The sequence below is a fragment of the Panthera leo genome, chromosome B1 (assembly GCF_018350215.1).
Source record: "Panthera leo isolate Ple1 chromosome B1, P.leo_Ple1_pat1.1, whole genome shotgun sequence".
NCBI lineage: Eukaryota > Metazoa > Chordata > Mammalia > Carnivora > Felidae > Panthera > Panthera leo.
In genome coordinates, this window is record NC_056682.1 from 125,680,042 (window position 1) to 125,693,578 (window position 13,537).

The following is a 13,537-nucleotide window of genomic DNA, read 5'->3' on the forward strand; positions in this document are numbered from 1 at the left end:
TGCACACTGTGGACAGTGGAATGACAATAAGAAAGGCTTCTGGTGACAAAGATCAATGGTACCCCTTAAAACAGGAGCTCAGGAGAGAAGGGAGAAGACACAAAATCACACAAGACATTGTGAATTACTGGATTCTGCAAGCAGATTACTCTATGGAACTCAAGAAATTTAACAGGGGAGGACCGAAGAGAGGCCGGGAATTTGAGAAGCATCATAGGATTGATTGATTGATTGATTGACTGATTGATTTGGTAGAGGAGACTTAAAAAAGGCTGTAGATTAGAAAAAAGAATTCAGAAGAGAGAAGGGATTTTTTTCATGTTGTCAGGAGGTTCTTAATTTCCTCCTGCTTTGATTTTAAAGGTGAGAACTTCAATACCATCCTCTAAATGGTGGAGACCTTCCTGTATTGGGGGCCTATTATTAAGTCACACCTCAGTCTTTACAAAAATACCAATCTATTAGTCTTTTCTCATGAGTTTTATTGTCCAAACATTTCATCATCTCCATGGCTTTTCCACTGTGCCCTTCTCCATATTCTATCAAGTCTTCTTTGGGGGAAAAAAAAATCCATGAGAGGATCCAACGAATTAATAAAGGCTAAACCTAGATTAAGTTTTTAAAAGGGTAGTTAGTTCTATGATGACCCCTCTACGCCAGCAGTTTGCAAACTCATTCTGTTTTGTATTCAAAGCAAAGGAATCATTTCTTCTAACTAAATCATCTGCAAGATAAAAGGGGCTGCACTAATTAGGGGCAAAATAGAGCCCCACTTACTGTGTACTCTTCCTCCCCACTCTGTACAAGCTGCTGCTGTCACTCCAAGGAGCCCCAGCGGTCTGAAACCACTGTGTTATGACACATGTTGGTTTATGTGTTAGTCACTTTAAGTCATGGTACAGTAGTGCTGAACGCTGACCGTGCTTTGTTAGTTTCTAACATTTCTCATGGCATAGCTATGCAAACAATCTTTCTTGCATAAGATAAAAAAAAACCACGGCCTTTATCACCACATAACATGTAGATCTTTACTAAAACCTTTTCCTACCTACAAACGTATGCAGAATGCTCACCAAATCATCCCAGACATTAGGTACTCTTTTCTAAAGAGCTTCATGACAGCTACAAACCTAATGTAAACACTGTCTAGAAGCCAGGTCACCGAGGAGCACAGAAACAACAGGACACAAATACGTGTTTCTTCAAATTAATGTTTCTACTTTTTCTCTCCAAAGAAACATCAAAATTAAGAAGGTTCCTCCTCTAAATTTCCTAGCAGCACCAAATGCCAGAATGTACAATCTATAAAAAAGGGATAGAAGAGAATCATTAAAAAGTGTATTCATTCACTTTAATACTAACCTAATAAATTTGACGGCCAGGCCCAGGTCAGCTATACAGCACGTTCCGTTTTTCTTCACCAGGATGTTCTTACTTTTCAGATCTCGGTGGGCGATTGCCGGTTTGCCTTGGGTACTAAAGATTTCAGTGTGTAAATGACATAAGCCACTGACAGCAGAATAGGCTAACTTCAGCATTGATTTTGTATCTAGAGTGGTGGACTTCAGATAGTCATAGAGGGAACCGTTTTCATGATAGTCTGTAATTAGGTACAACTGGGTCCAAGACCCTGTCCCTTTGATATCTGCAGCAATGAACCCTAAAAGGAAGAAAGACAAAAAGGTTTGAAGCCAAGTGTTTTCTGAATACTATCAAGAATAATTCATATTCCCAAATACCATTCCTTGTCACAGAGGTGTCTTTGTTTAGTATTTCGTTCAGCTTTATGGTTATGCCTATGACAGTATTAAATTATGAATACCAACCAGAGGCCATCAAAACAGTAGAGGTAGAGGAACATTAAGCGTTTGTACCTGAAAACATGAGCCCTTTCTAGTCAGTCATTGATATTTACGTTATTATATTACAGTAAATAGTATACATAAGCCACGGTTTACAAAACAGGTCTGGAGTCAGGGCTTACACTCCATATTAGCTTATACTCTTTCCAACTTGGATGATGCAGGTACATTACTTCTAACTTGAGAAAATGTTTTAAAAATCAATTCTCAATATAAACTCTGGATACGCGCACACACACACACACACACACACACACCCTACAGATAAAACTTCTCTAACTTTTCACAACATTTAAACATGTGCTCCTTCAAATCCCTAAGAAACCCTAAGAAATTCTGGTATTACATTTGCATTTCCTGTCCCTGAAGAAAAAATTATTGGAGAGTATTCCATTTCCAGCCCACTATTCATTCACAGAAGTGGCTTAGTCATTCCTCCTGTGAGGTCTCCCAGTAGAAACTTATGACGTTCTTGGGCTCAGGCCAAGAAGAAAATGTCTATATATTTCATCACAGGTCTAGACAGATGAGTTAATAGGCAGATGTTAACAGAAAATAGAGGAAATCTAGGAAACACTGAATACCGCTGTACCGACTCACCCAAAATGTTTTCATGCCTCATCAACACTGTCTGATATATTTCTGTCTCTCGGAACCAGCTGGCCTCCTCCGTGGTGAAGAACACTTTCACAGCTACCTTTTCGCCACGCCACTTTCCCATCCAAACTTCCCCATAGCGACCTTTTCCAATCTGTTTCACCATCTGAATCTGCTTAGCTATAGTCCTTTGGACCTGTTAAATCCCAAAACACACTGTTAGTGTATTCGCAGCACTACAGATTTGTTTAATCTTTTTTTTTTCCTCCTCCAGAGAAGAAACAATTACTGCATGCAAAATATATTTAGCCAGTAGTTTTTCTTTACATAGACACATTATTTATATTTATTTATTATTTTATACTGTCCCCTTTTAAATGTTTTTGAGATTGATTATGGATTCTGAATTTTTGAATTATTGCTTCTACATTATTAAATATTTCATTCTACCTATTATCATTCTCATAGAGGAAAAAAACCTGAATGGTTCACCGTCACTAGCAGAATAAAAACACTTTTCACTCCCACTACTGTAGCGGGATACTGGACGCTCTGAAAGGACTCACCCACCATACACTTGATCTTGGATAAATTACAATGAAACACAATTGCAATGCATTGTTGGACACAAAGAAATAAAGGAAATCTCCAAGTAAGAAGGTCAGGGTAGAGGGAGGAGGGTGGGGAGGAGGAGGGAGGGAAGAGCTGAGACCAGAGCAGGGAACAGTAACCATTAGCACATACAAAAGCCAAGCTGCTGTCTGGGTGAAGAATAACATGAGCACTGCGATCTGGAATCTAAACTCTGACCCCTTTAAAAGTAGAGAAACTGAACCTAGGGCTTTGGCATTAAGCTGGGACCACTGAGTGACACTAAATTTGCCTGAGGTTGGTAGCACCCCATGGCTCCCAGCAAGAACAAACAGAAATACTCTCCAGAGAAAATCACTTGCAGAATATTTTTCATCCCACCACTACAGCCAGCTATTAGATACCTTGAAGGAACACTTGCCACCATACAACTCGATCGTGGTAAGATGTAAGAAATAAAAAACTATAATGAATTATTGGCCTCGCAAAGAAATACAGGAAATTCCCAAGACGAGGCGGGTAGGGAAGAAAGAAAATGAAGGGGGAGAAGGAAGGGAGACAGGAAAAGAAGATCCCACAGAATAAATTCCTTAAAACCAAAAGAAACAGCCACTATAAATAAGAGTCAAGAAAAACAACCCAAGTAGATTGAACCCCTTCAGATTTCAGATACAGGAATTTTCAGACATACAATGCCACGGAACACTGTATGAAATATGTAAAGAAACAGAAGACAAATGAAAAAGAAGGAAGCAGCAAATAATTGTTGAAAATTACACTCTGAAGTGGAACCGTTAATTGTCACAGTCGAAAATGTAAAATGGACAGGTAGAAGAAAAAGAGCAGGTTAGATCTGGAGAGGAAGTTAAGCTTGAAGAGAGCTCTAAAGAACTAGAGAGAGCAGTAGAAACAAAGAGAAAGAAAATATGAGAGGAAAGTGGTCTAAGGGTTAAATGTCTCTTTACATATGATCTGCGGCCCATCTGTACTCACATGAAAATACTGTAAGAACTCCATGCACTGAAATGGCTAAGTATTGATGATAATTTACATAATTTGGGAGGCATATATAAAGAACCTAACACAAAACTCTCACAAGATCTGACCAGAAAACTGGAATGAATTCTTAGCAGAAATGTGCTTTGAATCAAGTAAAGTTGAAATGTTTCTTTATACGTTTACACTTTTAAGGACCAATACAACTGAGTCCACCCAGATAATCCAGAATAATCTCATCTCAAGGTGAGCTGATTAGCAACCTTAAGTCCCCTTTGCCACGTAAAATAACAGATTCCAGGGATTAGGACATTTTGGGGGGCATTATGCCTACCAGAGATGTCTACCAACTAGGGTCGGTTCTGTTTTTGCATCATGGATGATTTTATTAATTCAAGAGGTCATGCTAACCATTGCCAGAGGCATTAACAGCACCCATATCAGACTAGAAGCTTTTAGGAAAAAAGATAAAATCTGTTTTTTAATGCTGTTTTCTAAACGAAGGATTGAAAAATTAAAGCATTGCTGACATGCAATTAAGCCACTCAGCCTGAAGTAAATAAGGAACTCTCCAGAAGAGTTCAAACATGCTATTCAAGGAAATGTTCAATGTATTTCCACTTCTAAATGGGGGAACAGCGGCACCAAGGGCACTAAGCAGCTGAGAGACAAATCCGCAAATAGTTAAATTACTGACTAGGGAGGACACTTCCCACATTTATTACAGAAATTTTGTATTTAATTTACAGATGTTACAGAGCACTGTGTATGGAAATCTACAGAACATTTTCTGACATAAACAGTTTTGCATGCACTTCTTTTCTAACAATAATATAGCTTCTCGTAATTTAATGAATGTACTAATGGAATTGGCAATGCTTGAAAGAATAGGAACTTATCTCAAAGATAAAAAGTGTCACTAAATTATACTCAGAAATTTAAAATGTACTTTAGTTTTGAGATTTATTATAACTTCTAAGGAGGAAAACACTGGAAAACAAATAGGTTTCAGTTCCAAGAGCATAAACATCTGATTCATTAATACTGAAGGGGATTTTCATATTTGTACTTTTCTTTTAAAAAATTATAATATACAGATTTTAAAATATAAGAACCATATCTGCTACATATTAAATTCTAACAATTAAAAAAACAGTAAATTTGATAATAAAAACCTCTACAGTAAAATAAATATTTACATCCTAAGTAGTATCAGTTTGGTCATAATGACTACCTCACAAGTTATCTTCTGTCTGGTCTATTACCTGCAGAGGACATATTAATCAAAGAGAAAAGTGTTTCAGTTATGCAAAATAAGTAAGCCCTGGAGATCTGTTGCACAGCACAATGCCTACAATTAACAGTAGTGTATTGTATTCTTAAAAATTTGCTAAGAGGGTGCCTGGCTGGCTCAGTCAGTTAAGCCATGATCTGACTTAGCCTCAGATCATGATCTCATGGTTTTTGGGTTCGAGCCCCGCATCGGGCTCTGTGCAGACAGCTCAGAGCCTGGAGCCTGCTTCAGATTCTGTGTGTGTCTCTCTCTCTTCTCTTCCTCTACTTGTGCTTGCACTCTTTCTTCTCAAAAATAAATAAACATTAAAAAAAAATTTAATTTGCTAAGAGAGTAGTTCTTACATTATATGTTCTTACATTAAAAAAAATAACAACAAATAAACAAGACAAAATAACAAGAACAAAATAACAAGAGGGCAGGAGGAAACTTTTGGAGATGATGAATAGGCTCATGGCATAAATTAGGGTTATGGTTTCACAGATGTATACTTATCCCCAAACTCTTCAAATCGTATACATGAAATATATACTTTTATACATTAAGTACATATAGCTTTTATATCTCAAAAAAGTTATAATTCTTGACTTGAGATTAAAAAAAAACTTTTAGTACTACAATAAGAGGTCATGAAACAATCAAGTAAATATGATATCCAAAGTCAGAACCAGACAATAAAGATTAGGTAAATCAATCTTAAGAGTTTGTTAAATATATATATATATATATATACATACATATATATATATATATGTATGTATATATATATAATTGTTATTTTCTATCCCAACAATCTTTTTTGCATGGTCTATAAAGGAATCAAATGTTTTCTCATTAAAACAAATGCCTTGGATTCACTGTATGTTTTCTTCAAGTTTGGCGATGTTGACTATCAGAAAATTATACCTCTCATGAATGGAAAAGCCAGGACTTCATCCTGAAACATAAGCCCTCCAGCTGAAATGCAGTCTTCTTCCCCTGGAGAAGTACTCAGATCCCAGTTCGTTGTAATACTTTTGCCTTCAAAAGCCAGGCCAAAGTTCAGTAACACTATCCTTACTGAAAGCAGAGGGAAGATGGCTCCATACTTAAATGTTTTCTAATCTGCTCCTTATCAGAATGTCTAAGGGTCTGGATTGTAACCATACACTTACACTGAAAAACAATCACCTTACCCCCAATATGTCAAAATGTTATCAGAAAGCCCTTCATCTGAGATCTGATGTCTAACTGATAGTGTAGAGCTTCTCTTTGTCCACCACCCTATCTGTTTCAGTAAAATGAAACCCCGTACTTATTGACATTTCCTCTCAGAAGACATTTCCTTTAAATTCAGGATATGTTCTTCTCATACCAGCAGAGGGAGGCCTGATCCACTTCCTGAGCTTTGAGACTGCTCAATTAAGTCTCTCAGGGATTCTCCAGGAGGAATGTACGTTTCGTCCTGTTCTAACCCAATGCTGTACCGAGGCCTGGTTTCTTGTCTTTTATACCTAAAGATGCACAGAGGAAGATAATTTAAGATACTGAATTGCAATGATGGGTAAAACACTGCAAACAAAACAGTCATCACAGCAGATTTCATTTTAGCACAAGAGAAGATAAATTTTAGTATTTATTATCCTTACATGATAAATGCTAGTACTTCTTTACCAATACAAGATACATGCTTACTATTTATTACCCTTAGTTATGATTTTCAAAATATAAATCATAATTATTTTGCTAACCTATTTTTTAAGTAAGCTACATGTTTTTACTTGGTCTCAACCATCTATAATTCTTCTTCTCCATTCAACTGCCTATTTCCCAGCAGGGGTTCAATATTTTTCTATGGTTCCACTACTCATTGCCTAAAATTTCTCCCCTTAAGGTCCCTAATTAAAGCTGAAAATTTGGGGTTTACAAAAGACATAACAGAAAACTACTTCATCTAAGATAATGTATAAAGCAATAATACAGACAAATGAAAGAAATTTAAACTTTAGAAACATCTTGTCAATAATTATGCCTCCAATTAGAAATGAATTTACTTGAATCAACTCCTATTTGCAGAACAGTATCATAAATGAGTGTTACAAAAAGCAAATGATAAAAATTTAAAGGTCCTTGATATCTCACAAAGTAGAAAATAAGTTCTTAGTGAACAAAAAGTAACTCTCACTTAACTTTAATAACTGAGCTTATTTTAGCTGAATCACTAATAAAAATGTGGTTTAAAATTTTTCAGTATTAAGGGAAAATTGTTAACTTGGGAAATAAGGAATTACTAGAATGATTCTAGGTTCAACATGGCCATTTCTTCACTTATGATCAAACCTTAGTAACAAGTAGCTCCTGAATTCCCTAACTATCCTAAATTCCCTAAGGGTGAAATTTATCTGGGTGGCTTTGATGTCTGAAACAGAAATGAGAAGGTATCTATTAACAGCTTCATTAGGACAAATATTTTCAAAAGTAACTGATAGTATCAGGGAAATCTAAGATTTAATTCGGTCAAAGAAAGCTACGGCGAAAAATAACAGGTGGAACAGTCGTATGAGGCTCATATTTCAAACTCAGAATTCTACATCCACATGTCAGAAACTTACCTGAAGTAACAGAATAAAATAATAAGGACCAATAGCAAACTACAGACAGTTACAGATATAAGTAAGGCCTTGTGGTGTATAGGTCCATCAACAAAATCTGAAATTAAAAAGAAAGAGAGCCATAATATGGAGAATATTTTTTACTTAAAAATTAGGAAGCAACTCTTTCCTAAAAGCGTTTGCTAAGCCCCATATACAAGATATAAAAGATCCTTTTAATCTGCCAATTGATAAGAATACTGTATATTGTATAGTAAATATATACGTGTGTATTAATATATATCTGTATTTGTAATAATATGTTTGTATATTTGTATATATTAATATATATATATAATTGTATAGTAAATACATACATATATATATATATATATATATATATATATATATATATACGTATTCCAAATTAAATAAGTTCAACTACTGTGAAGAATCATTGTTCACCTAGGCATTTATTTCAAGAGCGTGAATTTCCTCCTCTCTGGAAGGAATAGGCTTGACACAGAATAGAAGTATAGAGTATGAATGAATGTAAATGGATCAATACCCCCAAAATAGAAGTAGGTAGTTCAACTTTATTTCAGATCCAGCTGATGGGTTTACAGGCTTTTCTCGTGTGATTTCTGGAGTGTTCCATATCATGAATTTGGATAAAAAAACTGGTCTATATTCTTTGTACATGAAACACACGGTCATCTTATGATGGATACAAGGGAACAGGATTCCTCAAAAGTTGCCAAATACAGAAGATATGATGTGCACCACTTCAAACAAAGATGCCTTTCAAAACCACATTGCTAAATTTTCCATAAATTGCATCATATTTTAAAATAATGGGTATGTTCTACTCAAAGAATTATTGTGTGATCCTTTTATAGAACAAATTATTAAATATTATTCATGTTGTTTTAACTGCAGTTCTTGACAAATCAGATTTACTTACAGCATGATTTCTTAAACTTGGAAAGCTTTATACAAATGCATATTTACTGACTGTAACCTCAGAGATTTTTGTTCCAAGTATTTTATTTTTTTACAATCATCCCAGATGATTTATATGCAAGTAGTCTCTGAAACATATTTTGAGAAAACTGACCTAAAACCAGGTGCACTTATGTAGTAACAGAATTAGCAGTGTTCTTACTATGGGGACCATACTCCCTTGAGAGAGTGATTACTTTTATTTAATTTTTAAGGGTATTATTGTAATTTATGACTTTGGTTGCTATGAACAAGAGGTTTTCCAACTGCACTCTATACTTTTAACTGTATGGCTACCTAAATGTTTTGCCTGGGGACCCTATCTCACCCAATGTAACATTTTTTTTTCACTTAAAAATATTACATAGTCCATGAATAAAAACTAAAAAGCACCAACTAATGAAATAACTAAAATCGCCATCATCTCACTACTTAGGAAAATTACTATTAGCATTTAACACATGCTTTTGCAGTATCATTTCAATGAATAGAAAAAAAAGCTTACGAGCAAACTATTTCACAAGAAGGCATTATATACACCCTTGTCCGTGGCAGCATTATTCACAATAGCTAAAATGTGGAAGAAACCCAACTGTCCACTGACAGGTGAAAAGATGAGCAAACTGTGGTACATGCTTACATACACAGAATATTATTCGACCTTATTGTGTTACGATATATGCTACAATTTGCTGACTCGTAAGGACATTATACCAAGTGAAATAAGCCAGTAACTTAAAGACAAACATTGTGTATGATTCCACTTCTACGAGATACTTAGAGGAGTCAAAATCATAAAGAGAAAGAGTAGAATAGTGGTGGTTGCCAGGAGCTGGGGGAAGCTGATGTTTAATACGTACAGAGTTTCAGTTTTACAAGATGAACAGAGCTATGGAGATGGATGAGGTTGATAGTTGTACAACATTACAAAAATATTTAGTACCACTGGATTGTATACTGAAAAGCAGTTACAATGGTAAATTCTATGGTGTATTTTACCATAGAGAAAAATTGGAGAAAAACAAAACAAAACACTGTTGCTTCAGAACTAGATTGTTTTCGTTAATAATACTGTGAATATTTTCAAAAACAATAAAAATTTTCTCCACATAAGTTTTAAACACTGCATGGTATATATGCAGGCACATCCTGATTAGAAAGTCAGTCTTCTGGGGCACCTGGGTGGCTCAGTCAGTTAAGCGTCCGACTTTAGCTCAGGTCATGATCTCACAGCTCGTGGGTTCAAGCCCCGCGTCGGGCTCTGTGCTGACAGCTCAGCCAGGAGCCTGCTTCAGACTCTCTGTCTCCCTCTCCCTCTGCCCCCGCTCCCTGTTTGTGCTCTGTCTCTCTCTGTGTGTCTGAAAAATAAATAAACTTTAAAAAAATCTTAAAAGAAAAAAATTTTTTGACGAAGTCAATCTTCTGATGTTGTATATTTAGAAGACCATGAAGATTTTGCTCTAATACACCTTTGCTGAAATACACAAAACCCTGTGAACACTCTTACAAGTACATCATGACAGATGTCAATGGTGATTTCTTTAATCTAGATTCCCAGAAGTAGAGTTATTAATTCAACCAATATATATTTCAAGGCTTTGCAAATACATTGTCAAAATGTCCTTTAAAAAATATTACAAAGCTTTATATTTCACCATCAGTGTGACCATATGTTTTAATTATTTTGAAGTAATTTCAGTCTTATATAAAACCTGTAAGGACAAAGAAGTCGAATATGTTCTTCACAGAGATTTCCCATTTTTAAAATTTTACCATACCTGTTTTATAATTGTCTTGCTCTCTCAGTACGGGTGTCTGTGTGTCCATCTTTATATATATATATATATATATATATATATATATATACACACACACATATATATATACACATATATATATGCATATATATACATAATATGTATATATAAATATGTATATATATTTGTATTCATATTTATGTTTATTTACTCATATGTATGTATAATGCAAAGATCATCTAAAGTTACAGACATAATGCCCTACCCATAAACACTTCAGAATGCACTTCCTAAGGACAAGGACAAGGTCTTACAAAATGGTAATAAAATTGTCAAAATGAGGAAATTAACATGAATACAGAAATTGAAAATAAATCTTACTTTGAAATATTTGGATTTTTGTTATAAACTATAATCCACAGGTCTTCATACTAGGCTGATAATCTTGTCATCAGCCTAAAATACGCTGAACAATTATTCATGATCTACACTACTTATAAAATATTAATGGAAGCAGTCTGCATCTGAAAAGACTAAATAAGAGACCATTAAAGAAATGCAGTTTTGTATTTACAACTTCAGAGACACTGCCAACGGTCCAGAGAGTAAGATGTTCAGGAACCTGACCCACAATGCAGGACAGGTCCAAAAAGCCATTTAGGCTTTAACACCAGCAGAAATTATACAAAGTAGCACATGCACTGTCTGGCAAGTGGTGCTTAGGAAATCTTGAAAATAACTTGAGGACTTTTCAAATCAAAGAGGCCAAGGTTTTTACACAATGAATTGCGTAGCAAATTTCCCTCCACCAGGTTACGGGCAAAGTCAACAATAAACCCAAGGTGAACACAACACTACTCCAGTGAGAGCACAATTCACTGTGTTTATACATACGCAGAGGTACAAATGCCATGGTACATATACATGCAAACACTGTCCCTGGAAACTTAGTTTAAAATGTGTTTCCAATTTTATGGATAACAAGAGCAAAAAGCCTGAGCTTGCAGAAAACCAAGAGAATGCCGGATACTCAATTAAAACGAGAAGAACCAACTACTTAAGCACAATGTATTATCAGTATATGCACACAGAACACTTTTTCATTCCAGTGATTAATTGTACTGAAACTCAGCCTCGCTGCCTTTTGCTTTCCATGCAAATGCAGAGTACACTCTGAACTGTAAGAACATTGTATTTATTGCCCATCTTATTAGATTTCTGATTTATGAGAGCAATGAGACTAGAAAGGATCTAAGGGATTTTTTCCTTAACCATCAAGTGCTTTCTTTCTAAGGCTAGCATTACTCCCATTTTCCTTTTCTTTGCCCCAATAACCCCATCCCCTGCAGCCTCCTTGTCTTCTGTCACGAACAGGTGATCCTTATCAATAAACCTTTTGTTTCTGTTGGTCATGCTGGTCATGTTTGAATCTGCCATTACCTGTGCTCAGAGCATTAACAATGTAAACATTCAAGTCACTGCCAGGGTCTTGGAAAGCGAACACTTCCAGATTCCTATCAGGAAAGGAACAGAGCACACAGTTCTCTCTAGGGCAGCAGAGTTTTACCTGTGCTGTCACTTCAACTGCTCAAGGAAGTAGAACGGAGAACCCTCCAGGGAAGTCTGGTTCACTCTTAGAAGCAAGTAAGAATCACCAGTGGTTTCTTAACAAAATAGCATTCTGTCACTGCTTGTTTTTTCTCTGATAAGTAAGCAGTTTGCAACTGTTTAAAACAGCAAGACTTTTTTTTTTTTTTTTTAAGTCCAAAGGATGGTTCCTAATTGCAATAAGACATAGAAGAAAAAACCAGGTCGCTAGGAAAGATCTTGGAAATAAGACTGCCCAAAGATATCTCTGCTGGGGCTCTCAAAATTATAATCATGGATAAATTAAAGACAGCTTTCTATTCATAGAGCACAAAGCGCCTGAAAAGTATATTTTTTCAGAGGATTTTGGTCAACAAGGGATACTGCAAAAGTATCTTACTTACATCTCACATTGGGATTCTCTCTTATAGTAACATTTAGAAATAAATGGACTATAACGACAAAGATATAATTTACTAGTTATTTTCCTGAATAAAAATAGTTACAATTACACTTCTTGGTAGCACAACAGGTTAAGACAGATTTTTGTTAATGGTAATTTTATTATTTTTTTTTAATTTAAGTACAGTTGACATGCAACGTTCCAGTAGTTTCAGGTGTACAACATAGTGATGTAGCAGTTCTATATATTAAGCTATGCTTACAAGGACAGGTGTATTACCATGCACACCATACATTATTACAGTATTATTGACTAAATTTCCCACGCTGTACTTTTCATGCCCCTGACTTATATATTTCATAGCTGGAAGTTTGTGCCTCTTAATCTTGGTCAGCTATTCTGCCCACCCTCCCAACTCCCTCCCCCTGTAGCAACCCCCAGTTTATTCTCTGTATTTTAGATTCTGAAGACATCATTTTTATATCCAGATTACTGTGTTCAATGAGAAAGAAAAGGACTAATTATTTCTAAATTCCTTTCATCTGTCTCATATACAAAGCTACCTAGAAACAGTTAGGAGCTGAACACTTCGAGAGATGTTAGAGCTACTCCCTAGCAAGAAATTTAGCTCAGACTCATGCATTGGATCATACTGCCATGGGCATAATATATGTATTAGAAGGAAAATTCTGAAACTCATCTTTGCATTCTTGACACTATTATATATTCAATCTATCTGTGATGTGGAGAACAAAGAAGATGTTCCATTGGTTAAATATCTGTTACCTACAGACTTTGATTTGTAATTGGCAGTATCTAACCTATGCAATAGCTTTTTTTAAAGTTTTTTTTTTTTCAATGTTTATTTATTTTTGACA

General features: G+C 35.4%; 1 protein-coding gene across 4 annotated transcripts in view; it reads right to left on the reverse strand.

Annotated features, from left to right (window-relative positions):
* Nucleotides 1–13,537, reverse strand: part of BMPR1B (bone morphogenetic protein receptor type 1B) — a 412,316-nt gene that overhangs the window by 19,188 nt on the left and 379,591 nt on the right. For all 4 annotated transcript variants that reach the window (XM_042935858.1, XM_042935857.1, XM_042935859.1 and 1 more), the window contains 4 exons: nucleotides 7,932–8,028; nucleotides 6,695–6,833; nucleotides 2,463–2,655; nucleotides 1,363–1,660 (listed from right to left, as the gene is read on the reverse strand). In XM_042935858.1, the coding sequence (XP_042791792.1) occupies nucleotides 1,363–1,660; nucleotides 2,463–2,655; nucleotides 6,695–6,833; nucleotides 7,932–8,028 (727 nt within the window). The remainder of the gene's footprint in view (nucleotides 1–1,362; nucleotides 1,661–2,462; nucleotides 2,656–6,694; nucleotides 6,834–7,931; nucleotides 8,029–13,537) is intronic.